General features: G+C 40.4%; 1 protein-coding gene across 3 annotated transcripts in view; it reads left to right on the top strand.

The window, feature by feature from the left end:
• RAB18 (RAB18, member RAS oncogene family) overlaps positions 1 to 25,617 on the top strand; it is a 40,588-nt gene extending 14,971 nt beyond the window's left edge. For 2 of the 3 annotated variants that reach the window (XM_059711647.1, XM_059711655.1), the window contains 4 exons: positions 17,003 to 17,075; positions 20,371 to 20,489; positions 20,564 to 20,630; positions 24,317 to 25,617. In XM_059711647.1, the coding sequence (XP_059567630.1) occupies positions 17,003 to 17,075; positions 20,371 to 20,489; positions 20,564 to 20,630; positions 24,317 to 24,492 (435 nt within the window). In that variant the 3' untranslated portion in view covers positions 24,493 to 25,617. The remainder of the gene's footprint in view (positions 1 to 17,002; positions 17,076 to 20,370; positions 20,490 to 20,563; positions 20,631 to 24,316) is intronic. The other variant, XM_059711663.1, reaches the window with a different exon arrangement.
• Positions 25,618 to 26,786: the final 1,169 nt, after the last annotated feature.

The following is a 26,786-nucleotide window of genomic DNA, read 5'->3' as shown; positions in this document are numbered from 1 at the left end:
AGAGAGAGAGAGAGAGAGAGAGAGAGAGAGAGAAGCATTGATGTATGAGAGAAATATCAATCAGTTGCCACCAGTAGTCGCCCCTACCGGGGACCAAATCTGCCACCTAGGTATGTGTCCTGACCAGGAGTCAAACTGGCAACCTTTCAGGATGATGCTCCAACCAACTGAGCCACACTGGCCAGGGCTGGGTTTATTTTTTCATACTGATGCCCAGTCTTTACGTACTGGCTCTTTTTTTCATTTGCCTGTGCACCAAACTATTCTGATCACATTGCTCTGCTGAAAAACCTTCTTCATGGTATTGCTGAATCCTTTATTTTTTAAAAATTTTCACTGAATTTATTGGGATGACATTGATTAATAATGTTATGTAGGTTTCAGATGTACAATTCTATAATACATCATCAGTATATTGTATAGTGTGTTCCCCACCCAAAATCAAGCCTCTTTCCATCATCATTTATCCCCCTTTTACCTTCTTCTATCTCCTCTCCCCCCACCCCCCTTTTTCCTCTGGTAATCACCATATTATTGTCTGTGTCTATGAGTTTTTCTTTTTTCTTAATCTTTTCATCTTTTTGACTGGGCCCCCACCACAAACAGCCTCCCCATGTGACAGCTGTCAGAGTGTTCTCTGTATCTATGAGTTTGTTTCTATTTTGTTTGCTAGTTTATTTTATTCATTAAATCCCACATATAAGTGAAATCATATGGTATTTGTCTTTCTCTAAGTGGCTTATTTCACTTAGCATAATACTCTTCAGGTTCATTCAGGCTGTCACAAAAGGTAAGACTTCCTTCTTTTTTATGACTGAGTAGTATTCCATTGTGTAAATGTCCCCTGCTTTTTTTTTCACTCATCTACTGATGGGCTGCTTCCAAGTCTTAGCTATCTATATATATAAAAGGCTAAGTTGACTCGCGCATGTGCGATACGTATAAAGCTCTGAGTGGCGCCAATTGCACGCGTGTCATTGTCGATCGTGAATTTGGTTGACCCTTCTATTATAGAGAAAGGGTGAATAATGATATTAAAATATTTCTTCTAGTTAATTTCCTTTCAATGTGCATGAATTCATGCACCAGGACACTAGTTGTAAATAACGCTACAATGAACACAGAGGTGCATATACTCTTTTGAATTAGTGTTTCAGGTTTCTTTGGATATATTTCCAGAAGTGGAATCCCTGGCTCTTAAGGCAGTTCCATTTTTAACTCTTTGAGGAAACTTCACACTGTTTTCTACTGTGGCTATACCGATCTGCATTCACACCAACAGGGAATGTAGGTTCCCTTTTCTCCACATTGTTGCCAACAGTTGTTTAATGATTTATTGATGATAGCCATTCTGACAGGTGTGAGGTGATATGTCTTTGTCATTTTAATTTGCATTTCTCTGATGATTAGTGATGTTGAGTACCTTTTACGTGTCTGTTGACCATCTGTATGTCTTTTTTGGAGAAAGGTCTATTCAAGTCTTTTACCCATTTAAAAAATTGTATTGTTCATTTTTTTGGTGGTGGTGTATAAGTTCTCCCATTCATTAAGTTGCCTTTTCACTTTGTTGATGGTTTTTTCTTTTTTTTGCTGTACAAAAACATTTCAGTTTGATATAGTTTCTTTTTTTACATTTTTATTTTGTTTCCCTTGCCCAAGGAAATATATCAGAAAAAAATATTACTAAGAAAAATGTCTGAGACTTTACTGCCTATGTTTTCTGTTAGGATTTTTATAGTTTTGAGTCTTACATTTAAGTCCTTAATCCATTTTGAGTTTATTCTTGTGTATGGTGTATGAAGGTGGTCTGACATTTTTTGCATGTTATCTGTCCATCTTTCTTTTTTTAAAAATCTTTATTGTTGAAAGTATTACATACCCTTCCCCCCACCCTCGTTGACCCCTTCCAGCCGACCCTTGCCCCCCGTCCAATTTTCTTAACACCATTTATTAAATAGACATCTTTATTCTACTTTACATTCTTGTCTCCTTTATCAAATGTTAATTAACCATAAGGAGTGGGTTTATTTCTAGGCTCTCTATTCTGTTCCATTGATCTATATTTTATGCCAGTCCCATGCTGTTTTGATTAGGGCTTTGTGGTTGTGGTTTAGTTTGATGTGAGGTAGCATGATTTTTCCAACTTTGTTCTTCTTTTTCAAGATTACTGTTATTCAGGGTCTTTTGTGGTTCCATGTAAATATTTTTGTATATTTGTTTTAGTTCTGTGAAATATGCCATTGGTATCTTGATAGAATTGTGTTGAATCTATAGATTGCTTTAGTTAGCATGGACTTTTTTTCCCCTTAGTCCTCACCTGAGGATATTTTTCCATTGATTTTTAGGGAGAGTGGAAGAGAGACGGAAAGATGGAGAGAAATATTGATGTGAGAGAAACACATCAATTGGTTGCCTCCTGCCCACGCCCCGACCAGGGCCCGGACCAGGGAGGAGCCTGCAACTGAGGTCGGTGCCCTTGACTGGAATCGAACCCAGGACTCTTCAGTCCACAGGCTGACGCTTTGTCCACTAAGCCAAGTCATCCAGGGCAACATGGACATTTTAATGATGTTAATTCTTCCGATCCATGAACATGGTATATGCTTTCACTTATTTGTATCTTCTTTAGATGCTTTTTTCAGTGTTTTATAATTTTTCGAGTACAGGTCTTTTAACACCCTTCATTAAGTTTATTTCTAGGTGTGTTTTATTATGCAGTTGTAAATGGAATTTTTTTCTTAGTTTTCCTTTCTGTTAGTTTATAATTGGTGCATAAAAATGCAACTGATTTCTAAATATTTATTTTGTATCCTGCTAGTTTACTGAATTCATGTGTCAGCCTAGTTTTTTTTTTTTTTTTCTTGGTAGGGTCTTTAGGCTTCTCTATATACAGTATCATGTCATTTGCAAATAATGACAATTTTACTCCTTTTCCATTTGGATGTCTTCTATTCTTGTTTGATTGCCAGTACTATCCTATATAATAAAGAGGGAATATGCAAATTGACTGTCACTCTGCCACAAAGATGGCTGCATCCACAGCTGAGGCCAAGTTCCCATAATGAGCCTTAAGGAGCAATCAGCAGGGACCTGAGACTGCGTGCCCCCTCCCTTCATGGGGCTTGACAGGGGACCTCAGGCCATGCCCCCTGCCCTGGCACTGGACCAGGGGACCTGAGTCCGCGCCCCCCCCACCCAGCGGGACTTGACAGGGGACCTCAAGGTGCGACCCCCACCCTGGTGCTGGGCCGGGGGACTTCAGGCCGTGCCCCCCACCCCAGTGCCAGGCCTGGGGACCTCAGGCCACGCCCCCTGCCCAGCGGTGCTTGATGGGGGACCTCGGGCCCCTGCCCCCCCACCCTGGTGCCAGGCCAGGGGACCTGAGGCTGCACCCCCGACCCGGCGGGGTGTGACAAGGGTGGGACTGGCCGGTTCTGGATCTAACCCAATGGGGGCGTGGGGAGGCTGGGTCTAGGTCTCGCGCAATTTTGAGGCACACGTGGGTGGGTGGGGACTTGACTCTGGGTCCCGTGGTGCACCCCAGACTCTGACAGGATGAAGATTTTCATATACATTTTATTAATTTTCTTTCATCTCTCACACTGCTATTATAGAGAAACGGCAAATAGCAATATTAAAATATTTCCTCTAATCCCCTTTTAATGTGCACAAATTTCATGCACCGGGCCACTAGTCCTATATAATACAATTCTAATATGCAAATCAACCGAACGGCAGAATGCCCGGTCACTATGACACGCACTGACCACCAGGAGGCAGATGCTTAATGCAGGAGCTGCCCCTTGGTGGTCACTGTGCTCCCACAGGGGGAGTGCTGCTTAGCCAAAAGCTGGGCTTATGGCTGGCAAGCTCAGCAGTGGTGGCGGAAGCCTTTCCCTGCCTCCACTGCAGGTGGGTGGTAAGGAGCAAGGGGTCCCGGACTGTGAGAGGGTGCAGACCGGTCTGAGGGACACCCCCACCCCCAGTGCATGAATGTTGTGCACCAGGCCTCTAGTGATGAAAGCAGACATCCCTATCTTGTTCCTGATCTTAAGGGAAACACTTTAGTTTTTCCCATTGCATATGATGTTGTCTGTGTGTTTGTCATATATGGCCTTTATTATTTTTAGGTTTGTTCCTTCTATTCACACTTTGCTGGGAGTTTCTATCATAAATGGGTGCTGGATTTTATAAAATGCTTTATTTATTGATATGATCATGTGATTTTTATCTTTCATTTTGTTTATGTGGTATATCATGTTTAGTGATTTGCAGCTAATGTACCAACCTTGCATCCTCAGAATAAATCACATTTGATCATGGTGTATGATATTTTTAATTTATTGCTGGATAGTGTGCTAATATTTTGTAGAGGATTTTAGCATCTATGTTCATCAGAGAATTGGCCTATAATTTTCTTTTTTTGTATTGTCTCTATCTGGATTTGGAATCAGGATAATGCTGTCCTTATAAACTAAGTTTGTGGGGCTGCCCTTCTCTTGAATTTTTTTGGAATCCTATCTAATAAAGAAGGAATATGCTAATTGACCCTCACTCCATCACAAAGATGGTGGCACCCACAGCCAATAAGGAGGAAATATGCTAATTGACTGCCCCACCCTCAAAGATGGTGGCACCCACAGCCAATAAGGAGGGGATATGCTAATTAACTGCCACACCCTCACAATCTGGCTGCCCCCTTGTGGTCAAAGATGGCTGCCTCCATGTGGTCAAAAGATGGCCGCAACAAGATGGCCAGCAGGGGAGGGCAGTTAGGGGCTACCAGGCCAGCAGGGGAGGGCAGTTGGGGCTATCCAGGCTGGCAGGGGTGGGCAGTTAGGGGTGACCAGGCCGGCAAAGGAGGGCAGTTGGGGGTGACCAGGCCAGCAGGGGAGGGCAGTTGGAGGGAGACCAGGCCTGCACGGGAGGGTAGTTAGAGGTGACTAGGCTGGCAGGGGTGGGAAGTTAGGGGCGACCGGGCCAGCAGGGGAGGGCAGTTGGAGAGAGATCAGGCCTGTAGGGGAGGGCAGTTGGAGCAACTAGGCTGGCAGGGGAGGACAGTTGGGGGTGATTTGGCCAGCAGGGGAGCAGTTAGGCATCGATCAGGCTGGCAGAGGAGTGGTTAGGGGGTGATCAGGCTGGTAGGCAGAATCAGTTAGGGGCAATCAGGCAGGCAGGCAGGCGAGCAGTTGGGAGCCAGCAGTCCCGAATTGTGAGAGGAATGTTCGACTGCCGGTTTAAACTGGCAGTTGGACATCCCCCAAGGGGTCCCAGATTGGAAGGGTGCAGGCTGGTCTGAGGGACAACCCCCCCCCCCCCCCCCCCCAGTGCATGAATTTTTGTGCACCGGGCCTCTGGTAGTTTGATAAAGCAATGTGTTGGTTCTTTTTTGAATGTTTGGTAAAATTCATCTGTGAAGCCATCTAGTCCAGGACTTTGTTTGTTGGAAATTTTTTGATTGCTGCTTCAATTTCACTAGCTGTAATCTGTATATTTAGATTCTCTGATTATCATGATACAGTTTGGAAGACTGTATGTTTCTAGGAATTTATCCATTTTGTCCAGATTGTCCAATTTGATGGCATATACTTGTTTGTAATATTTTTTTTTTATAAATTTCTATGGTGTCAGTTACTTCTCTTTCATTTCTGACTTTGTGTTCTCTTTTTTTTAAATTTTGATTTCAGAGAGGAAGGGACAGGGAGAGAGATAGAAACATCAATGATGAGAGAACATCGTGATTGGCTGCCTCCTGCACGCCCCCTACTGGGGATTGAGCCTGCAACCCAGGCCTGTGCCCTAACCAGAAATTCAACCCTGACCTTCTGGTTTATAGGTCAGCACTCAACCACTGAGCCACACCAGCCAGGCCTTTCTCCTTTTTTCTTGATGAGTCTACTTAAGAGTTTATCAACCTTGTTTATCTTTTCAAAGGAACAGCTCTTGGTTTCATTGATCTTTAGATTTTTTTTTAGACTCTATTTTGTTTATTTCTGCTCTGATTTTTATTATTCTCTTCTACTCACTTTGGGCTTTGTTTGTTCTTTTTTCAGTACCTTTAAGTGTAATGTTAGATTGTTTATTTGAAATTATTCTGTTTCTTGTTTTCTGTAATGCTATGAATTTCCTTCTTAGGACTATGTTTGTTGGATCCCATAAATTTTTGGGTTGTTGTGTTCTTATTTTCATTTGTTTCAAGGCATGTTTTGATTTATTCCTTGATCTCATTTATTACCCAGTTATTGCTTAGTAACATGCTATGTGGTCTCCAAATGTTTGTGTGTTTTTTAGGTTTTTGTTCTTGTTACTGATTTCTAATCTCATACCATTTAGTCAGAGAAAATGCTTGATATAGTTTTAGTCTTCCTAAATTTATTGAGACTTGTATTATGTCTTGACATGTCATCTATCCTTGAAAATATTCCATGGCACTTGAAAAGAATGTATATTCTGCTGCTTTGAGATAAAATGCTCTGAAGTTATCAATTAAATCCATCTGGTGTAATGTGTCATTTGAGGTGGCTGTTTCCTTGTTGATTTTCTGTCCGGAAGATCTATCCATTGATGTCAGTGGGGTATTAAAATCCCCTACTATGACGGTATTATTGTTGATCTCTCCCTTTATGTCCATCAAGATTTGCTTTATGTATTTGGGGGTTCTGTGTTGGGTTCATAAATGTTACAAGGTTTATATCCTCTTGTTTGATTGCTCCGTTTATCATCATGTAGAGTCATTTTTTGTCTCTTGTTATAGCCTTTAAAGTCAGTATGTCTGCTGTAAGTATTGCTAGCCCACCTATTTTTTAATTCCATTTGCATGAAATTTTTTCCCCATTCCTTTACTTTCTGTCTATGTGTATCTTTTGTTCTGAGGTGGGTCTCTCATAGAAGGCATATATATGGGCCTTATAGTCTTATCCATTCAGCTACTCTGTCTTTTGACTGGAGCATTTAAGCCATTTATGTTTAAAATGATTATTGACAGGTACATATTTATTGCCATTTTATCTTTATAACAGTGTTCCTGTGTTTTTGTTGTTTTCTTTTTGTTTTTCCTCCTTCTTAAACAAGACCCTTTAATATTTCTTGTAATACTGGTGTGGTGGTAATCAACTCCTTTAGCTTTTCTATTATGGGAAACTCTTTATTTCTCCTTCAGTTTTAAATGATAGTATTGCTAGGTAAAGAAGTCTTGGTTGTAGGTCCTTGCTTTTCATCACTTTGAATATTTCATGGCAATCCCTTCTGGCCTGAAATGTTTCAGTTGAGAAATTTGCTGACAGTCTTAATGGAGCTACCTCATAGGTAATAACTGTCTTTTTCTTGCTGCTTTTAACATTCTCTTTTTGTCTTTACCTTTGGCATTTTAATTATGAAGTGTCTTGGTGTGTGCCTCTTTGAGTTCATCTTGTTTGGGACTCTCTGTGCTTCCTGGACTTGTCTGTCTTTTTCCTTCACCAGGTTAGGAAAGTTTTCAGCCATTATTTTTTAAAATAAGTTCTCAATCCCTTTCTCTGTCATTCTTCTGGTACCCATATGATGCATATGTAGTTACCCTTCATGTTGTCCCAGAGGTCCCTTCAAGTATCCTCATTTTGAATAGGTAGCTTTTATTGTCAGAAACACCAGAGACATAGAAGCATCGAACAGACCATCTAACCTCAGAGGGAAGGCGGGGGAGGGAGGGTAAGAGATCAACCACAGGACTTGTATGCATGCATATAAGCATAACCCATGGACACAGACAGTAGGGGGGTGAGGGAATGTGCTGGGGGGGTGGGAGTAGCCGGGGAGAGGTCAATGGGAAAAAGGAGACACATGTAATACTTTAAACAATAAAGAATTTTAAAAAAAGAAACACCAAAGATGTTTATTGTCTATGTCTGTCTGCCTATCTCTCCCTTGCTCCTATTTACCTACCTACTTACCTATCTATTTATGTCTATCTCTATTTAAATGTGATTGCTAATATATTAAATAGATATTACATATGGGAGTTATATAAATGTAGTAGTTTGCATATCTAATTTCTCCATGTACTTATTTGTAATATATTGTAAATAATGTTAGAAGTGGTCAACAATCACCAAATTAAGACATCAACATTGTGGTTAAATTTTAAGTGCTATCTGGGCATCAACTACAGATTGAAACTACTGTAAGTATTAATGGATTTTATGATCTCATCTTCCTGGCATTCTTTGAATGACACACTATTCCTAAGAAACATTCTATCCCAAATATCAAATAACTGTGTAAGTGTGGCTAATTCCTATTGATTTTTTTCTAACATACAATAATTTACATGATTGGTGGCCTATTTGCCCCTTCCCCTAAAATATATTTAATGTCAATCAGAACAGTAATGCCTACAGAAAACAATTTGAAAAATGTTGAATTAGAGGGTAGTAAAAATATATTTAACAGTTTAAGAATGCTGGCTGCTTTCTTTACTAAAGTAGGATCCTTATTTTTCATGTGCTTTTAATAGTTGATTTGTCACCTCTTTCTGCCCCTGCTACTATTTTGTGAAAGGCACAAATCAGAGTAGGATCTGAGGGTTGATGGTTGCCACGAGATCTTTCATATAAGAAGCTTTTTGTTTGTTTTTAATTTACTCACTAGTTCCTCTCTAATAAAAAGTTGACAGGTATTATTGAAGTGACATCTTTATCATAGGCATATAAGTAGTTTTTAAAGAACAGTTTCCCCCCGACTGTTAGGATAATATAGGCTCATTCTAAAAAGGATAATTGAAGCAATAAAAAATAGAGAAGAAAATTAATCTTTAACCAATTTCTACATTTTAGCTAACATCTTTTAAACTACCTAGGCATGCACATACTGTTATACATATTGTATGCAATTTTCCAAAAGAAAGGATTATATCTTTTTTTTTCTTTTTCCTCCATGTTTTTGTCTCTCCCCCACCCCCTGGGCAACACACACACTTTACATTCTGTACATTTTTCTCTGTCAATGAATATAGAGGTACATCAGTTCAGGTGGCTACCTGTATTCCATCTTATGGCTATACCTTAATTTAGTCAACCCTAGTGAAAGATATTTACATTGTTATTAATTTTTCATTAATTGCAGTATAATATGCAATGATCTAATGAGCATCCTAATTTATACATCCGTGTGTCCTTGTCCAGTTACTTTAGGATGTATACCTAGAAATAGAATTATTGACTCAAGAGAATGTGAAGACTTAACATTGGTACATATGAAACAGGTTTTCTGTACTATATATTAACTTTTTTTTTCATTTTTGCCTGAGTAATTTTTCTTTTATACTTGCATTTCTTTTGATTAGTGAATTTTTTATCTCATATTTATTGATTATATCGTAAATGAATTTTCTTTTTATATACTTTGCCCATTTTATATTAGCATTCATCTTTTTCATGATTAAGTCTTTATATATTAAAAATACTAGCTTTTGTCAAATGCTGATTTTTTCCACTGTCATTTGTCTTTAAAACTTATTTAAGATGAATATATGTTAATGTTCTTGTATGTGTGTGTAATACTAACTCTATAACGAATATAAGATTTGTTTTTATTCTAGTCTGTCATTTACCTTCAGGTCTTGTTTAGGGTGAGAATGTGTGTCTAGGGAGTGGAGGGGGTCAGGGAAGAGCTGTTGTTGCCATACCAAAGTTTTAGTATATATGTGGTCAGATCAGTTATTTTCTCATGGCAACTGGATGCTATGTCATATTTAGGAAGACCTTCTCACTCAGTATTAGAAATATATGAATCCGTAGTCCTCCAATTCCTTTATGCTTTTATTTGTATAATTAGTTTCTCTCCCATTTGGAAGCTCCTTCTAGGATGAAATAGAGTAATCAAACATAGCCCTGCCCCCACTGCCTCCTGAAAATGCTGTGTATGTATTATGACCTACTCTATGGTTATTTTTCTCTATATTCTTTCTTCACTTCTGTACCTCACATTCTGTTATTTAGCTTTTCTAGATATTTTCTAGCTTCTTCTTTTTTTTTATTTATTTTTTATTTTTTTTATTGCTTAAAGTATTACAAAGGGTATTACATATGTGTCCATTTTTCCCCCCGCCCTAGACAGTCCCCTCCCCTCCCCTATCCCCCAGTGTCTTATGTCCATTGGTTATGCTTATATGCATGCATACAAGTCCTTTAGTTGATCTCTTACCCCCCTACCTCCTGCACCCCCACCCTCCCTGGCCTTCCCGCTGCAGTTTGACAATCTGTTTGAGGCAGCTCTGCCTCTGTATCTATTATTGTTCAAAAGTTTATAATGGTCTCTATTATCCATGAATGAGTGAGATCATGTGGTATTTTTCCTTCATTGCCTGGCTTATTTCACTTAGCATAATGCTCTCCAGTTCCATCCATGCCGTTGCAAATGGTAAGAGTTCCTTCCTTTTTAGAGCAGCATAGTATTCCATCGTGTAGATGTACCACTGTTTTCTAATCCATTCATCTACTGATGGGCACTTAGGCTGTTTCCAGATCTTAGCTATGGTGAATTGTGCTGCTATGAACATAGGGGTGCATATATCCTTTCTGATTGGTGTTTCTGGTTTCCTGGGATATATTCCTAGAAGTGGGATCACAGGGTCAAATGGGAGTTCCATTTTCAGTTTTTTGAGGAAACTCCATACTGTTTTCCATAGTGGCTGCACCAGTCTGCATTCCCACCAGCAGTGCACAAGTGTTCCTTTTTCTCCACATCCTCTCCAGCACTTGTCGTTTGTTGATTTGTTGATGATAGCCAGTCTGACAGGTGTGAGATGGTACCTCATTGCTGTTTTGATTTGCATCTCTCGGATGATTAGTGACTTTGAACATGTTTTCATATGTCTCTTGGCTTTCTGAATGTCCAGATATTTTCTAGCTTCTTTATACATCTCATCTTCAATAATCTCTTCTCTCATCTTCCATCAGAAAATAAAATCATAGGATCAAGATAATAAGCCCTGCTGTGTTTCTCTTACAAAGATGTCATTCACACTTACTGCATTTTTTTTATCTTTAAATTCTTTATTAGTTAAGGAATTACAAATGTGTCCTCATTCCCCCTTACTGCATATTTTTGTTTTGAGAACAAACACAAGCAAAAATTTTCTATTTACACATACAAATTTTATAGTTGTTATAAATCCTGATCCAATACTATGGCACAGGGTTTTTTGCTCAAATTATCATATCTACATAAACATTTTAAAAATATATATATTTATTGATTTCAGAGAGGAAAGGAGAGGGAGAGAGAGATGGAAACATCAATGATGAGAGAATCAGTGATCAGCTGCCTCCGGCACACCCCCTACTGTCCTGCAACCCGGGCATGTACCCTTTACCCGAATTGACCCTGGGACCCTTTAGTCCGCACGCAGGCTGACGCTCTGTCTACTGAGCCAAACTAGCTAGGGCTATATAAATATTTTTTACGGTGAATAAAAAATGTTAAGACTCAAACATCTGACCTAATTAAATGTTCACATTTCAAGTGTCAAAATCATGTGTAATATTTTAACACAAATATTTTTTGCTACAGTCTTTATTTTTAAAACATTGGACTTCATGCAAATTTTACAGGAATTGAAGTTCTGATTTTTATATTGTGTGTTATTAAGGCAGTTACTGAAGTTGATCTCAGTGAAGACCAAAGGGAACAAAATTAATATTCAAATGGTTTTCTGCTAGTTCTAGAAATTAATTATTAAATTGTGGATATTTTCACTATGCAAGTAGAATGACTTTTTTCCTGTTATAACAAAAAGTCTTTGGACAAAAATATTTCATGCTTGGTCCTTGCCCTAATCTATATCACATTGTCAATATTATAAACTGTGTTGGATAGTAAATCCACTTCACTTTATGCAGCTTTTAATTCAATATTGTTTTGAGAGTAAACATGCAAATTGAATAATTTTAAATATCAGAGGCAGGTTTTATAAGAAACTTTGAAGCAAGGAGAACTTCTGTAAAGAGAAATTATTTTTTCATCATAAATTTATTTCTTTAGAAAGTTTAATTTTTTTTTTAAATCCTCACTTGAGGATATGTTTTTATTGATTTTAGAGAGAGAGAGAAAGAGAGAGGGAGAAACAGAGAAACATCAATGTGAGAAATATCGGTTGCCTCCTGTACTGACCCACAATCTGAGTATGTGCCCTAACTGGGAATCAAACCTTTCACCTTTTGGGTTATGGGATGACACTCCAACCAACTGAGCCACATGGCCAGAGCTAGAAAGTTTAATACTTTTTTTACTTTAACATTGCAGGGATCGGGGTGGGGGCAGTTTCTATAGTGGTGAGAATCTGGAAGCCAAGGACATTCTACATTTATGTAAATTGATCTGTGGCAGAGCAATGAATGTGCAGAGTGGGTTACATCAAAGTTATTTTCCTAAGTTTCTCTTCTAGGCTATAAATTACCTCAAACCGCACTTTACCTTATTGTTATTTTCTTTTTCTTTTTTTTTTTAAATTAAATCTTTATTGTTCAGATTATTACATTTGTTCCTTTTTTTTTTCCCCCCATAACTCCCCTCCTCCCAGTTCCCGCCCCACCCTCCGCCCTCACTCCCCACCCACTGTCCTCATCCATAGGTGCACGATTTTTGTCCAGTCTCTTCCCACATCTCCCACACCCCTTTCCCCCCCAAGAATAGTCAGTCCATTCCCTTTCTATGTCCCTGATTCTATTATAATCAACAGTTCATTCTGTTCATCAGATTATTTATTCACTTGATTCTTAGATTCACTTGTTGATAGATGCATATTTGTTGTTCATAATTTGTATCTTTACCTTTTTCTTCCTCTTCCTCTTCTTAAAGGATACCTTTCATCATTTCATATAATCCTGGTTTGGTGGTGATGAACTCCTTTAGCTTTTCCTTATCTGTGAAGCTCTTTATCTGACCTTCAATTCTGAATGATAGCTTTGCTGGATAAAGTAATCTTGGTTGTAGGTTCTTGGTATTCATCACTTTGAATATTTCTTGCCACTCCCTTCTGGCCTGCAAAGTTTCTGTTGAGAAATCAGCTGACAGTCGTATGGGTATTCCCTTGTAGGTAACTGAGTTTCTTTCTCTTGCTGTTTTTAAGATTCTCTCTTTATCTTTTGCTCTTGGCATTTTAATTATGATGTGTCTTGGTGTGGTCCTCTTTGGATTCCTTTTGTTTGGGGTTCTCCGCGCTTCTTGGACCTGTAAGTCCATTTCTTTCACCAGGTGGGGGAAGTTTTCTGTCATTATTTCTTCAAATAGGTTTTCAATATCTTGCTCTCTCTCATCTTCTGGCACCCCTATAATTCTGATGTTGGTACGCTTGAAGCTGTCCCAGAGGCTCCTTACACTATCCTCGCATTTTTGGATTCTTTTTTCATTTTGCTTTTCCGGTTGGATGTTTTTTGCTTCCTCGCATTTCAAATCATTGACTTGATTCTTGCGCTCCTCTGGTCTGCTGTCGGGCATCTGTATAATATTCGTTATTTCAGTCCGTGTGTGCTTAATTTCTAGTTGGTTCCCCAATATAAGATCGAGGGTCTTATTAGTTTTCGTGTAGATCTCATTAAGTTTATCGGCAGCTTCTAAACAGTTCTTGAGAGACCTTAAAAGTGTGGTTCTGAACTCTATTTCTTCCATTGACAATTTTGTCCTGTTTCTTTGTCTCCGCATTTTGTTATGCTTCCTTGGTGCACCCCCTAATGGTCTTTGTTCGCAGTCTTATAGATAAATCTTGATTGTTGTAGCTAATTCCAGGGAGGGTTTGACCTCCAGGCCAAGTGGCTATGAGAATCAGCTGTGTCAGCAGTGAGAGAACTTCTGTCCTCTAGGGAGGTGCTAATCTAGCCTTTGCCTGAGGCTATCCGGCAAATGCCTCTGTGCAGGGCTTGGGCGGGGCGGGTCGCACAGGATCAACAGGGTGGGCCGGAGAGAGCAGTTATGGCGGCTCTCAGTCCTGTCCCAAGGGGCTCTGCCTCTCTGAGTCCCAGCACCCGCTGCAAAGCTCGGAGAGAAAGCTGCACTCGCTCTGACCGAAGCCAGACAGTCCCGCCTCTCCCATTTGAGTCTGGGTCCTTAAAGACTCGCCCGGATCTGGTGCTCAGAGTCTGCGACTCCCTCCCGATTGAAAACAACAACCGTGCCCTCCGCCGCCAGCCCGCTCCGCACACTCCGCACCTCAGAATTTGACTTCAGCACTGCGCCTCCTCTGAGTGTCCGTATGCGTTTCTCTTTCCTCCTAGTTGTAGGACTTCCACTCAGCCAGCGTTCCTGTGGTTCTGGGTGATGTCCCTTCCGTTTTTTGGTTTCACTTTTGAAGTAGTTGTTCAAAGCAGCAAACTCCGGCGTTAACCTATGCCGCCATCTTGGTTCTCTCTATTGTTATTTTCTTAAAGCATTGTCTACTGTGGCGAGGGAAAGAAACTTGTTATTGCTGGAGCCTGTCACTGCTGGTTTAAAATTTTTCTCCAACCTTCTAAACCTCTTGGAGGTTATTAGCATATTTTATATGTAAAGGAGCTAGCTTTTGTTTGCTCCATGGCTAAATTCAAATTTACAACCATGGGGATGGTAGCTAAGTTGACATTTGATATACAGCTTTCCTTTTTTTCAGGATACTTTACGTTAACAGTCTATAAACTCTTTTGTTTTTTAATTATATTTTTCAATTAGTTTACATTAATTACCTTATATAATAAAAGCCTAATATGCTAAGTGTTCGGTTGTCTGGTCATCTGTTCAACTAATCAAAGTGTAATATGCTAATGATATGCTAAGGCCACTCAACTGCTCACTATGACGTGCAATGACCACCAGGGTGTAGATGCCCCGACTAGTAGGTTAGCTTGCTGCTGGGGTCTGGCTGAACGGGACTGAGCGAGACGGGCCAGACACGCCTTGGAGCCCTCCCGCAGTGCCTCCTCGGCCCTGATCATGCACCGGTGGAGTCCCTCAGCCTGGCCTGCACCCTCTCACAATCTGGGACCCCTCGGGGGATGTCGGAGAGCCAGTTTCAGCCCGATCCCGCAGGTCAGGCCAAGGAACCCCACTGGTGCACAGACCCTACATGCTCTATTCTATATATATAAAAGCCTAAGCGACTGAACGACTGGTCAGCCGGTCACTATGACACACACTGACCACCAGGGGGCAGACACTCAACTCGGGAGTTGCCCCCTGGTGGTCGGTGTGCTTCCACAGTGGGAGTGCTGTTCAGCTGACTGATGGGCGCTAGACGCAGGGCTCACGGCTGGCCACTGCATTCCGGAGACCGCAGCGGAGTGGCAGTGAGCCTACTGAGCAGCGGCGGCAGCAGGCACAGTGGGGCCGGGGTGAGCAGGAGGGGCAGGCAGCGTTGGACTGCCGATTTTAGCCCAATCCCCGCAGGCTATGCCAAGGGACCCCACTGGTGCATGAATCTGTGCACCGGGCCTCTAGTTATTTTATATTAGTTTCAGGTGTACATTATTGTAGTTAGACAATCATAAACTTTATATAGTGTTCCACACTGTTTTCTAGTACCCACCTGACACCATACATAGTTATTACAATATTACTGATTATATTCCCAATGCTGTACTTACATCCCCATGACAGTTTTGTGACTGCCAATTTGTACTTTTTGATCCTTTAACCCTCTTCACACAGTCCCCCAACCCTTGTCTTCTCTGGTATAAACTTTTCCATAAAAGGGTGAATAGTAAATATTTAATTCAATTCTAAAGTGGGCCATATGGCAGTACATGAGTAAATGGGCCTGGCTATGTTCCAATAAAACTTTAATAAAACCTTATATAATAAAATACATGGTGAGCTGAGGCAGCAAATTGCCAACTGCTGCTTTGCATAATCTTAGATACCTTGAAGCCACAGTCCAAGGATAGTAGAAAGAAGGTAGAAGGAACCATCCTGGAAGTAGAGACTTGTTAGTTTTTTCATTTTGTTTTTCCCCAACAGAAGTTGAGCAGCTATCCAATGGCAGGACTTTCTCTAGGCACTGGGGTTAACCTGGTGCTTAAGCAGATGAGGTTCCTTCCTCATGAAATCTTAATTTTCTGCTAGTGTACAGTTTATGTTTATTACACCCAGCATGAGTCAGAAATAAGGAGTGGTTCGGTTTTATGCATTTTCCTAAAAGAAGATATACTGGTAAAGAAGACACTTTAAAAAGTCCAACCTAAAAGTTGCTTACCTAAAATAAGACACCCCTGTAATTCTCTTTAAATCAGTGGTTCTCAACCTTGATTTTATGTTAGAATCACCTGGGAAGATCTTAAAAACTTCCCTCAGTCCCTAGACTAGACCAATCAAGTTAGAATGTTTGTAGGTTGGAACCTGTTATCCAGGAAATTTCATTGAGCAGCCAGAGTTGAGAATCATAGCTTTCAATGAAATAGGTTTTGTGTCTGATAAAAATCTGAAATCCAAAGTGGTAGAACACCTTTACATAGGTGCATTTTTGAGAGATGAGTCAGCATTTAATTTTACTAGTATTTAATACTAGAGGCCTGGTGCACAAATTCGTGCATGGGTGGGGTCCCTCAGACTGGCCGGTGATTGGGCCGATGGGGGCCAGTTAGCCAGGGGGAGGGACCGCAGGAGGTTGGCCAGCCACGGGAGGTTGGCTGTGGGAGTGCACTGATCACCCGGCCATCCGGGAGGAGGGACCGTGGGAGGTTGGCTGGCTGAGGGAGCTTGGTTGTGGGAGCACACTGACCACCAGGGGGCAGCTTGCATTGAGCATCTGCCCCCTGGTGGTCAGTGCACGTCATAGCTACCAGCCGGTCTTCTGGTCTTCTGGTCACCTGTCGTAACTGTTGCTTAGGCTTTTATATCTATAGATAACACTTGTCATTAAGAGAACTCATTTAAATTTCAAAGTTTAAATCAACTTGTGCATTGATATTTTTAATAATGCTGTTTACTTTTTACTCTTAGTGTTTTGAATGTCTGTTATTTATACTTTTTTAATTTAATAGTAATTGATTGTCACTTTTAGGATACTGCTGGTCAAGAGAGGTTCAGAACATTAACTCCCAGCTATTATAGAGGTGCACAGGGTGTTATATTAGGTAAGTTTTTACTTTAATATACTATTTTTAAAATGTTGTTTATTATAGTAATTTCTGATTTTCCTTATCTGTGAACATCAATATGTTTTTATTTTTCTTTAGGGCTACTTTTGTGTAACTTGACATTGTACTAACTTCATTTAATATTAATAAATATTGAAATGGTTATTGGTGAGGTGCTCCCTGTGTCTCCACCCATTGCCCATGGAAGTGGGCTTCTTGGGGTGCTTTTTTTTTTAAAAATATATTTTTATTTCAGAGAAGAAGGGAGAGGGAGAGAGAGACAGAAACATCAATGATGAGAGAGAATCATTGATCGGCTGCCTCCTGCACACTCTCCCTATTGGGGATCGAGCCCGCAACCTGGGCATGTGCCCTTGCCTGGAATCTAACGTGGGACCCTTCAGACCACAGGCTGTTATCCACTGAGCCAAACTGGCTAGGACGGGGGTGATTCTGGGATAAGAATTTTCAGAGCTCTCCATGGGAGGATGAAGTTTTGTGGAAAGTTTTATTTCTGTGGAATTAAACCCCTGTGTTTCCAAGGCCTCATCTCGTTTCATCTTGCCATGGTAAAAGTCCAGTCTTATCTTCAGCAATGCTAGGATTAAAGCCAATACCCAGAATCTCCATATATTTGCAAGTCCAGTCCAGCATCTGGCTAGTTTAGCTTGTGTTCCCAGCTGCAGTTCATTGCATGTGGGGTTCACATGGCTATGGGCCATGTGGCTTCTAGGGCCACATGGCTAGGGAGGGAACATGGGTGAATGGAAGGAAGCAGGAGCAAAGCCAGAGGCACAAGAAAGAGAGATAATTATTTATTTTCAGATTATGTATTCCCAAATTTTTGTGGGCTTGCATTGGCTCCTCCCCTCTGGCCAATTATTTCTGTTCCCAGGTTAGGCTGACAGACAAGCACCTTCCCTACATCACCCTGACGTAGGGAGGGTGCTTGCCTGTATCTTCCCCTTTGTTGGACCCCTTCCCATGGTGATCTGTGGGGAATGGTGGTTTCCTGGGAAGTGTAAAGTTGCAGCCTTCTGGTGAAGCTGCCCAGATGACTATGTTCATAATGTCTGGCCTTCCCTTTGCTCCTTTCCTGTTACTAATATCAGCTAATTACAATGGTAACAGAACTTTCAAAATTTATTTTCAACCCTTTGTCTAGCAATTAAAAAATAAAGATCAGACTGATTTATTAGACTTAAAAGTACATGTTACTAAGGAAATAATTGAGGATTAATCCACATATAGTTGGTCTCAGAGTATTACCAAAAACTGATTTTCAGTTAGTGGCATTTTATTAGTCATTAAAAAAATAGCACAAAGCCCTTAACACTATTGATTTATAATCACACAAAATTTAAAAACCAAATGTGGATTCTCATTGTAACTTATTGAAAAGTGCTTGTCCTTTATTTTTTGTTCTTACATTCTTTTATTATATATATGCAGATATATATTATGTATAATACTTAGTTCTATCAAATAACCATACTAAGGAGTTCTATTGGTAATGTTCCCCAAAGTAGATTTAGGTAAAATAAATCTTTGTGCATTTCATGTACTATCAAAACTTGAGACTTACTGATTTCACTTTTAAGGCCATACACACAATACAAAATATACACAAATTGGGTTAAAGTAATAAAAGTGGGCTGAAAGAAACTACAGGATTCAGAACAACTAAACTGTATTTTGCTTGCAGTAGAACCACAAATGTGGGTATCACATAGCTCTTTTATTATAGTATGCGAGGGGCTTTTGGAATCTATGGTGACTGCATGGCTGGTGGGCTAGCAGCTGATGTGTCCTGCTGGAAGCTTTGCCAAGGGCTCATTTCTTCTTCACCTTGCCTTTCCTGGATTCTTGTTTCAGTTTTTAATTAGCCAGGGTGACCTTGATTGTATCTTCAGCCAATGTGGTATAGTGCAGTTCCACAGGGAGAAAGCAGAGTTCCTCGATGATATTTGTGTTTTTGATGGTCAAGGCTTCCTTCACTGTCTTCCTTTTTAGCTGTTCAGTGGCCAACGAGCTGGAGGCAGTTGCAGAACCATAGCCAAATGTTTTGTTTTTTTTTAATATATATTTTATTTTATTATTTATTTATTTATTTTTAATATATTTTATTGATTTTCTACAGAGAGGAAGGGAGAGAGATAGAGTGCCAGAAACATCGATGAGAGAGAAACATCAATCAGCTGCCTCCTGCACATCTCCCACTGGGGATGTGCCCCCAACCAAGGTACATGCTCTTGACCAGAATCGAACCCGTGACCCTTCAGTCCGCAGGCTGACGCCCTATCCACTGAGCCAAACCAGTTTCAGCTAGCCAAATGTTTTATACTTGGTATCCACGATCTTCCCCTTTCCATCCACTTGAATCTATAATTTCATTACATTACTACATGCTGGAGCCCCCACAGATCCTCCAACATTTTTAGATGTCTTGTCAAGAAACTCCACATTTCTGGGATTTTCATCTTGATCAATGACATTCCTGTGATAGAGCCAGCCAGAGCTGACAGATGCTCTCCTGGGCTGGGAGGCTTGGAGGCCAGGCTATGGAGCAGCAGAGCCTAAACCTCACACCTCAGATGCTGCTCTATCTTACAGGCTTGCATTAAAAGTGTTTTTAATGCTCCTGGGAAATGGTTTAAAATGAATATTGACCAGTTGTAGGGAGAATTCTTTCAAATTGTGACTTGTGAGGCTTTGGTTTTACTTCTATTTGACAGTGAGTCTTACTGTTTTGGTTTTAGCACCTCCTAAGTTTAGAAAATACTGTAAATTAATAAAGCTCTTTACTTACTATAATTCAGATAATGTGAAAGTGATAACAGAGGAACACAGTCAGGATCCCATGTACTAATTTTACTTGGGTTTTCAAATTCTGGTCTTTGTAAGAAACAAATCAACAGGGTCATAGATGTTTATATTCATGTAAAATTTTTGGTATTTTGCCACAGATTTGAACCAAAACACTTGGTTTTTATACAGATTTCATTTTCTTATCATGAATGGGGGCAGCAGTTGTTTTGCTTCAATTAATTTTCAGTTATCACACAGGATATAACTCAATTCTTCTTAACAGTGTATTGAAATGTGTATGTGTTTGTATTTTTTTCATGTACTTGTTTCTTCTTTTGAATTAGTAAATACTGATTGTTAAGCATCAAAGACTTAAAAAACAGATTTTCCTATTGGTAATGTTAGTTTTTATTTTCATATCAAAAATATGATATCATTGCTCTTATTTTTAAATTCTTATTTAATAAATGACTCTTTATTTCAGTTTATGATGTCACACGAAGAGACACCTTTGTTAAGCTGGATAATTGGTTAAATGAATTGGAAACATACTGCACAAGAAATGACATAGTAAACATGCTAGTTGGAAATAAAATCGATAAGGTAAGAAGTTAGACACTTGGCATTTTTTCTCTGTGTCTTGGTAGCTTTTTAAAATCTTTGCATCCATCTTTTAGGAAAATCGTGAAGTTGATAGAAATGAAGGCCTGAAATTTGCACGAAAGCATTCCATGTTATTTATAGGTAGGTGTGTGAATATTTATCATTTCATTGTTAATGAGCAATTTAAAACTGGAATTTCTGTTAAATTTTTCTCAATGAATTATAAATGATACTAGAGGCCTGATGCACAAAATCTGTGCAAGAGTAGGCCTTACTTCCCCCGGCTGCCGGCACCAGCTTCCCTCTGGCTCCCGGGACCCGGGCTTCCCTCTGGCTCCCGGGCTTCCCTTGCAGCCCTAGCTTCGTCTGGAAGATCGCCCAGTCTAATTAGCGTATTATGCTTTTATTATTATAGATAGAGGTATTTAGTTCATAGTTGTCTCATGGTATAGCATCTAACTATAGAATCAGATTCTTTATTTTTCCTTCTGTAATAAAAAATAGGATCTCATTATATGAAGTCATACAGAAACAATCAAATTATTCCTCTCAGGATGTTATGCCATTCAATAAAGCCACACTCCCAGTGCTAAAGTTGTACCTTGCTGGTTCATGTGCTGGCAACAGTGGCACCACCTGGAAGCTTGCTAGAAATGCTTCATCTCAAGCTATAACCAGATTTTCTGAATTAGAATCTGCAGTTTAATAAAATCTTCATGGGATTTGCATGCAGATTAATATTTCAGAAGCATGGTAGAGCAGGGTTTGGCAAACTACAGTTGGGGCCAAATTTGGCCCCATCATTTGTATTGGAATACAGCCACCTTCAGTTACCTACATATTGTCTATGGTTGCTTTTGGATTCATGGTAGAGTTCAGTTACAATAGAAACCATATAGCCTACAAAGCCCAAAATATTTACTATCTGGCCCTTTACAAAAAAAGTTTGCCGACCCCCTCACCTCGAAAAGTGGACCGCCTATATCAGAAGCACCTGCAGAGCTTTTCAAAATTATAGGCCCCTGGGCCGTATTATGGGTTTGAAAGAAGGCCTAGAAGGCGATATATAAAAAACATCCTAGTTAATTTTAATTTGAAGCCAGCTTTAGGAATTACCAATTTAGTCCATAGTGTTAGAATTGACTAGTAATCAATAAATTAATATGGGAACACATCATATATAGGTAGAAGCAGGGTGCTGTAAGTGGGAGGTATAGGGAGTTTTAGAAAGGAACTGAGTACTATCTCTACAGCTTACTTGCTGGGTGTCCTTCATTTCAATATTTGTTTATTTAATAAATATTGATTGGCTACTGAGGATATAATAGTGAATAGAGCGAACTCCCTGTTTTCATGGAGCCTATGTTCTAGTATAGGAAACAAATAAGTGAATTATCCTCTGAAAGAAATAAAACATTGTAAGGAAAGAGAGGATGACCGGTGTGGGAACTGATTAGGGAGAGTTCTGTAAAGCAATGACATTTAAACAAGAATCACTCATATGAAAACCTAGAGGGAGAGCATTTCAGGCTGAGAGAATACCAGATATTTCCTGAGGTAGGTAGAAGCCAGTTTAGTGTATTTAAGAAACAGGAAGAAAGCTGTGGCTGGAGCAGTGTGTGTTGGGGAAAGATTGGTGATAATGGGAGCTGGGATTTAAAAAGGTCATGTTGGACCTCACTGGATATGGTAAAGAAATAGATTTTAATTCTAAGTGTGGTGGAAAGCAAGGGAATAGTGCTGTGATCTGATACTTTTTTTAAAAAGGACCCATTTGTGTAGAAAATGGACTATGAGAAGCAGAAGCAAGAGGCTAGTTATTCTCTTATAATACAACTAGAGGCCCGGTGCACAAAAATTTGTGCACTGGGGGGGGGGGGGTGGTCCCTCAGCCCGGCCTGTGCCCTCTCGCAGTCTGGGACCCCTTGGGAGATAATGACCTGCTGGCTTAGGCTTGCTCCCGGGTGGCAGAGGGCAGGCCCAATCCCTAGGTGCAGCCCCTGGTTGGGCTCAGAGTAGGGCCGATTGGGGAGATGGGGCGCCGCCCCCTGTCATGCACAGAGCAGGGCGGATTGGGAGGTTGCGATGCCACCCTCAGTCACGCTCAGGGTAGGGCCCCCTGTCACACTCAAGGCAGAGTCGATGGGGAAGTTGTGCCGCCACCCCCTGTCACGCACAGAGCAGGGCCAATCAGGGGGTTGGGGCGCTGCCCCCTGTCACGCACAGAGCAGGGCCGATCAGGGGGTTGGGGAGCTCCCCCCCGTCATGCATAGAGCAGGGCCCATCAGGGGGTTGGGGAGCTCCCCCCTGTCACTCACAGAGTAGGGCCGATAGGGGAGTTGGCACACCGTCCCCTGTCACACACAGAGCAGGGCTGATCAGGGGGTTGGGGCACCGCCTTCTATCACCCACAGAGCAGGGCGGATCAGGGGGTTGGGGCGCTGTCTTCTATCACCCACAGAGCAGGGCCGATCAGGGGGTTGGGGCGCTGCCACTGTCACACTCAGGGCAGGGCCGATGGGGAGGTTATGGCTCTACCCCATCACACACAGAGCAGGGCCCGTGGGGGGGGGGGGGGTTGGGGCGCCTTCACCTGTCACGAACAGAGCAGGGCCGATAGGGAGGTTGTGGCCCTGTCCCCTGTCACACACAAAGCTGCAGGGCAATCAGGGGGTTTGGGTGCTGCCCCCTGTCACACTGATCCCGGTGCCAGGAGGCCTCTCAGCTCCGCTGATCCCGGTGCCGGGAGGCATATTACCCTTTTACTATATAGGATAGAGGCCTGGTGCACAGGTGGGGGCCGGCTGGTTTGCCCTGAAGGGTGTCCTGGATCAGGCTGGGGGTCCCCACTGGGGTGCCTGGCCAGCCTGGGTGAGGGGCTGAGGGCTGTTTTCAGGCTTGGACTGAAGCTCCCAACTGCTCCTTTTTTTCTTTTTTCTTTTTTATTCTGGGCCAGCTTTAGCTCTGAGGCTCCAGCTCTTAGGCCTCTGCTCCTGAAAGCAGGTATCTGGTTTGTTTCGGTTCTATAATCGAAACTCTGTATCAACTCCAGCTCTGCGATCCCATCCGGCTGAAAGCTGGTTTCTGGGGTTTTGTTTAGCGTCTATATTTGTTACAGTGTTTGAAACTGCAAGCTCAGAGGCCGGCAGCGGCAGGCGGGGAACGTTGGAGTCCTCTGTCACTAAAGCAAGCAAGCCTCATGTTAGTTTCAAGCTGCCTGGCTGCCGGCGGCCATCTTGGCTGACAGTTAATTTGCATATTGCCCTGATTAGCCAATAGGAAGGGTAGCAGTTGTACGCCAATTACCATGTTCCTCTTTTATTAGTGTAGATAGCCCAGATCAGTGGTTCTCAACCTGGGGTCGCGACCCCTTTGGGGGTCGAACGACCCTTTCACAGGGGTTGCCTAAATGCATCCTGCATATCAGATATTTACATTACGATTCATAACAGTAGCAAAATTACAGTTATGAAGTAGCAACGAAAATAATTTTATGTTTGAGGGTCACCACAACATGAGGAACTGTATTAAAGGGTCGCGGCATTAGGAAGGTTGAGAACCACTGGCCCAGATGAATGAAGCTGGTGGCTTTGACTGTAGCTTTTGGCAGGTGGTGGAAAGTTAGCTAATCTGGGAGATGTGTTAATGGTAAAGCTGACAGGCACTGAGACTTTGAGGAAATTCACTAATACTAAACCTGTGGGGGGAAATTGTTGATTTGGGTCTTTACATATTGTAGGCTGATATATATGCCATAATAGTTTCCCATAAAAGCATAGGCCTATGATCAGAAGGAATATACTATGACATTTTCCCTTGAATTTCAGAGGCAAGTGCAAAAACCTGTGATGGTGTACAGTGTGCCTTTGAAGAACTTGTTGAAAAGATCATTCAGACGCCTGGACTGTGGGAAAGTGAGAACCAGAATAAAGGAGTCAAACTGTCACACAGGGAAGATGGCCATGGAGGAGGAGCCTGTGGAGGTTATTGTTCTGTGTTATAAACTCTGGGAAATGCCATATTTGATCAGATAGTGACATCTTTCTGTATATAAACTCCTTAACTGCTATTTTAGGGACCTTGCAGTTTGCACATATTTGTTTTGTATCATGGCATAAGTACTTACAAGAAATCTCACTCATTGGCTTTCCCAGGTAAAATGTTATGGTAAGCATGCACAGTTTGCAGTTTACAGTTTTTATGTAACATAAAATTGGTGTACCTTTTATAAGTACACTTGATTTTATGATTTACATTTATCATGTGATTTTTAAAAATCCACCTATCTAATATATGTGAGAACAAGGTCTAATTTTGGTCTTTTTTTTTTTTTTTGCTTAAATACTCCTATCAATTACTGAATTAATTGATATGTAGAACTCCTAGAACTGCTGAGAGATTACAGGTATCCAACCTGGTGAGTTTCTTCAAGAATAACAAAAAGCATGATTCCACAGCTTTCCCTAGGATGTCTGCTGACAGATTCTCTTGTGGTATTAAGCAAAATTCTTTTTATAGAATGCAGTCCAGGCCAATTTATAATTAAATTTCTGTTCTGATGATGCTTCTAAAATAGCATTGATATGTTAAAGAAGTTTGATCTTTTTAATTTACTTCAATGAGTAGCTCAGTTGCTTAACTGGAGTTTTAATTCTGTGATATGTACATTGGATTCATGACCCTTAATGCAGCATTTTTAGTGGGTGTTTGGCAGAATGGCAATAAGGTTTTCCCCATTTTGGTTTCGGAAAGACACGAATAGAGTGTTTTTGTGGCTCATGTTGTACTTACCCTTTGAAACCAACACCTTTTTCTATAAATGTTGATGGTGTTCGTCCAGGTACCTCCATTGTAGCTGTGTAATGTTTATGAATAGCTGTATCTAATGACTTCCATAAATGGCATGTTAATATTCAAAAACCTATGTCTGTATTTTGAGGGTTGGGATAAAAAACACTAAATTACAATTTGAGAAAGACATATTGCTTCCAGATTTTGATGTGTGTGGGGAAATAGTGTTGCAATGAAAATCTTGGTAATTTATTGTAACATGTAGTCAATATTTTATTAAAACCAACTTGTACAGACTAATAAATCTTTCCCACAATATTCAGTTTTCTAACCTCTACCTATTGTACATTGTATGGTTTTTTTTTACTCATGTTATTTAATTCACATTGACCTCTGCTGTTTAAGCCCCCAAATAAGTAATGTGTCTTTTCAGATAAGTCAGTCACTCTAATACCCTTCACAGTAAGATTCTGATACTAATTTCTGGGCATTTTGTTCTCTGTATGCAGTTGCAAAGGATAAGCACTTTTGTGGGTCATCTTTGCAATATATGTGATAATGGATTTACCTGAAGTTGGGTTCTTTCTGAAATGTCCACCTCCACATGAAACCTTACATTCTACTTTATTCACACTTGTTAGACCTCATTACATGTGATTAAAAGTTGTGTACAGTATATATGTTTTTACCAAGTATAAAACATTTACTACTTTAATTTGAAAAAAGGTAGCTAACACATGTACTTAGGATTTCTTTGTTACATTGAAACTGTAGGTTTCTATATTCATGTAGTGTCTGTATTGATAAGGCATTTCTGTTTATTGTTTTTTGCTCTTTGGGCTATATAATAATCTTTCTGTACATTGTATTATTGCCTTGAATTGGTCAGAATTTGGATACATTAATCACTTAACTTTTAAAAACTAATTTTGTTTGATTTATATTGTAATCTTTTATAGTTTTTGAATAAATATAGCCTGCTTTCCCTAGATGAATTTGTTCAGTAAGTATTATCCATTTCCTGATTACTCTCATCAACTGAAGAACCTCTGAATATAGTGTTATTCAAGTTCTATTGTATTCTGTGGCTTTCCCTTTACTATTTTGTTGCAAGCTTATTGTTTCATAGTGGAGTTTTTCTAAGTGAAGTAGTTGTAATATCTAAAATTAGCCACTGAAAGGAATTTGTTAATTTTTATTTTCCAAGCATTTGAAGTAGTTTTAAAGTGCTTTATGCAGATGGTGCAAATTAGAACAATTAGGATATAGTGTTTGAGTTCTCAGAATACAGAAATAGACTTAAACAAACACATACTCAATTACTCTTAATATGGAGTAATAGCATTTATTGAAAGTTTCCTTTGTGTGAAGTGCTGTTCTAAGTGCTGAATTATCTCAAGAAACCTCACAGCAACCTTAAGAGATTGGTTGGTACTCCATTTTAAAGATGAGGATAATGAAACCACAATTTTGTTAGGTAACCTCCCAAAGATCACATAGCTAATC

The sequence above is a fragment of the Myotis daubentonii genome, chromosome 1 (genome assembly GCF_963259705.1).
Source record: "Myotis daubentonii chromosome 1, mMyoDau2.1, whole genome shotgun sequence".
Taxonomy (NCBI): domain Eukaryota; kingdom Metazoa; phylum Chordata; class Mammalia; order Chiroptera; family Vespertilionidae; genus Myotis; species Myotis daubentonii.
The sequence above is the reverse complement of the archived record's forward strand: the minus strand, read 5'-3'. Positions and strand labels throughout refer to the sequence as shown.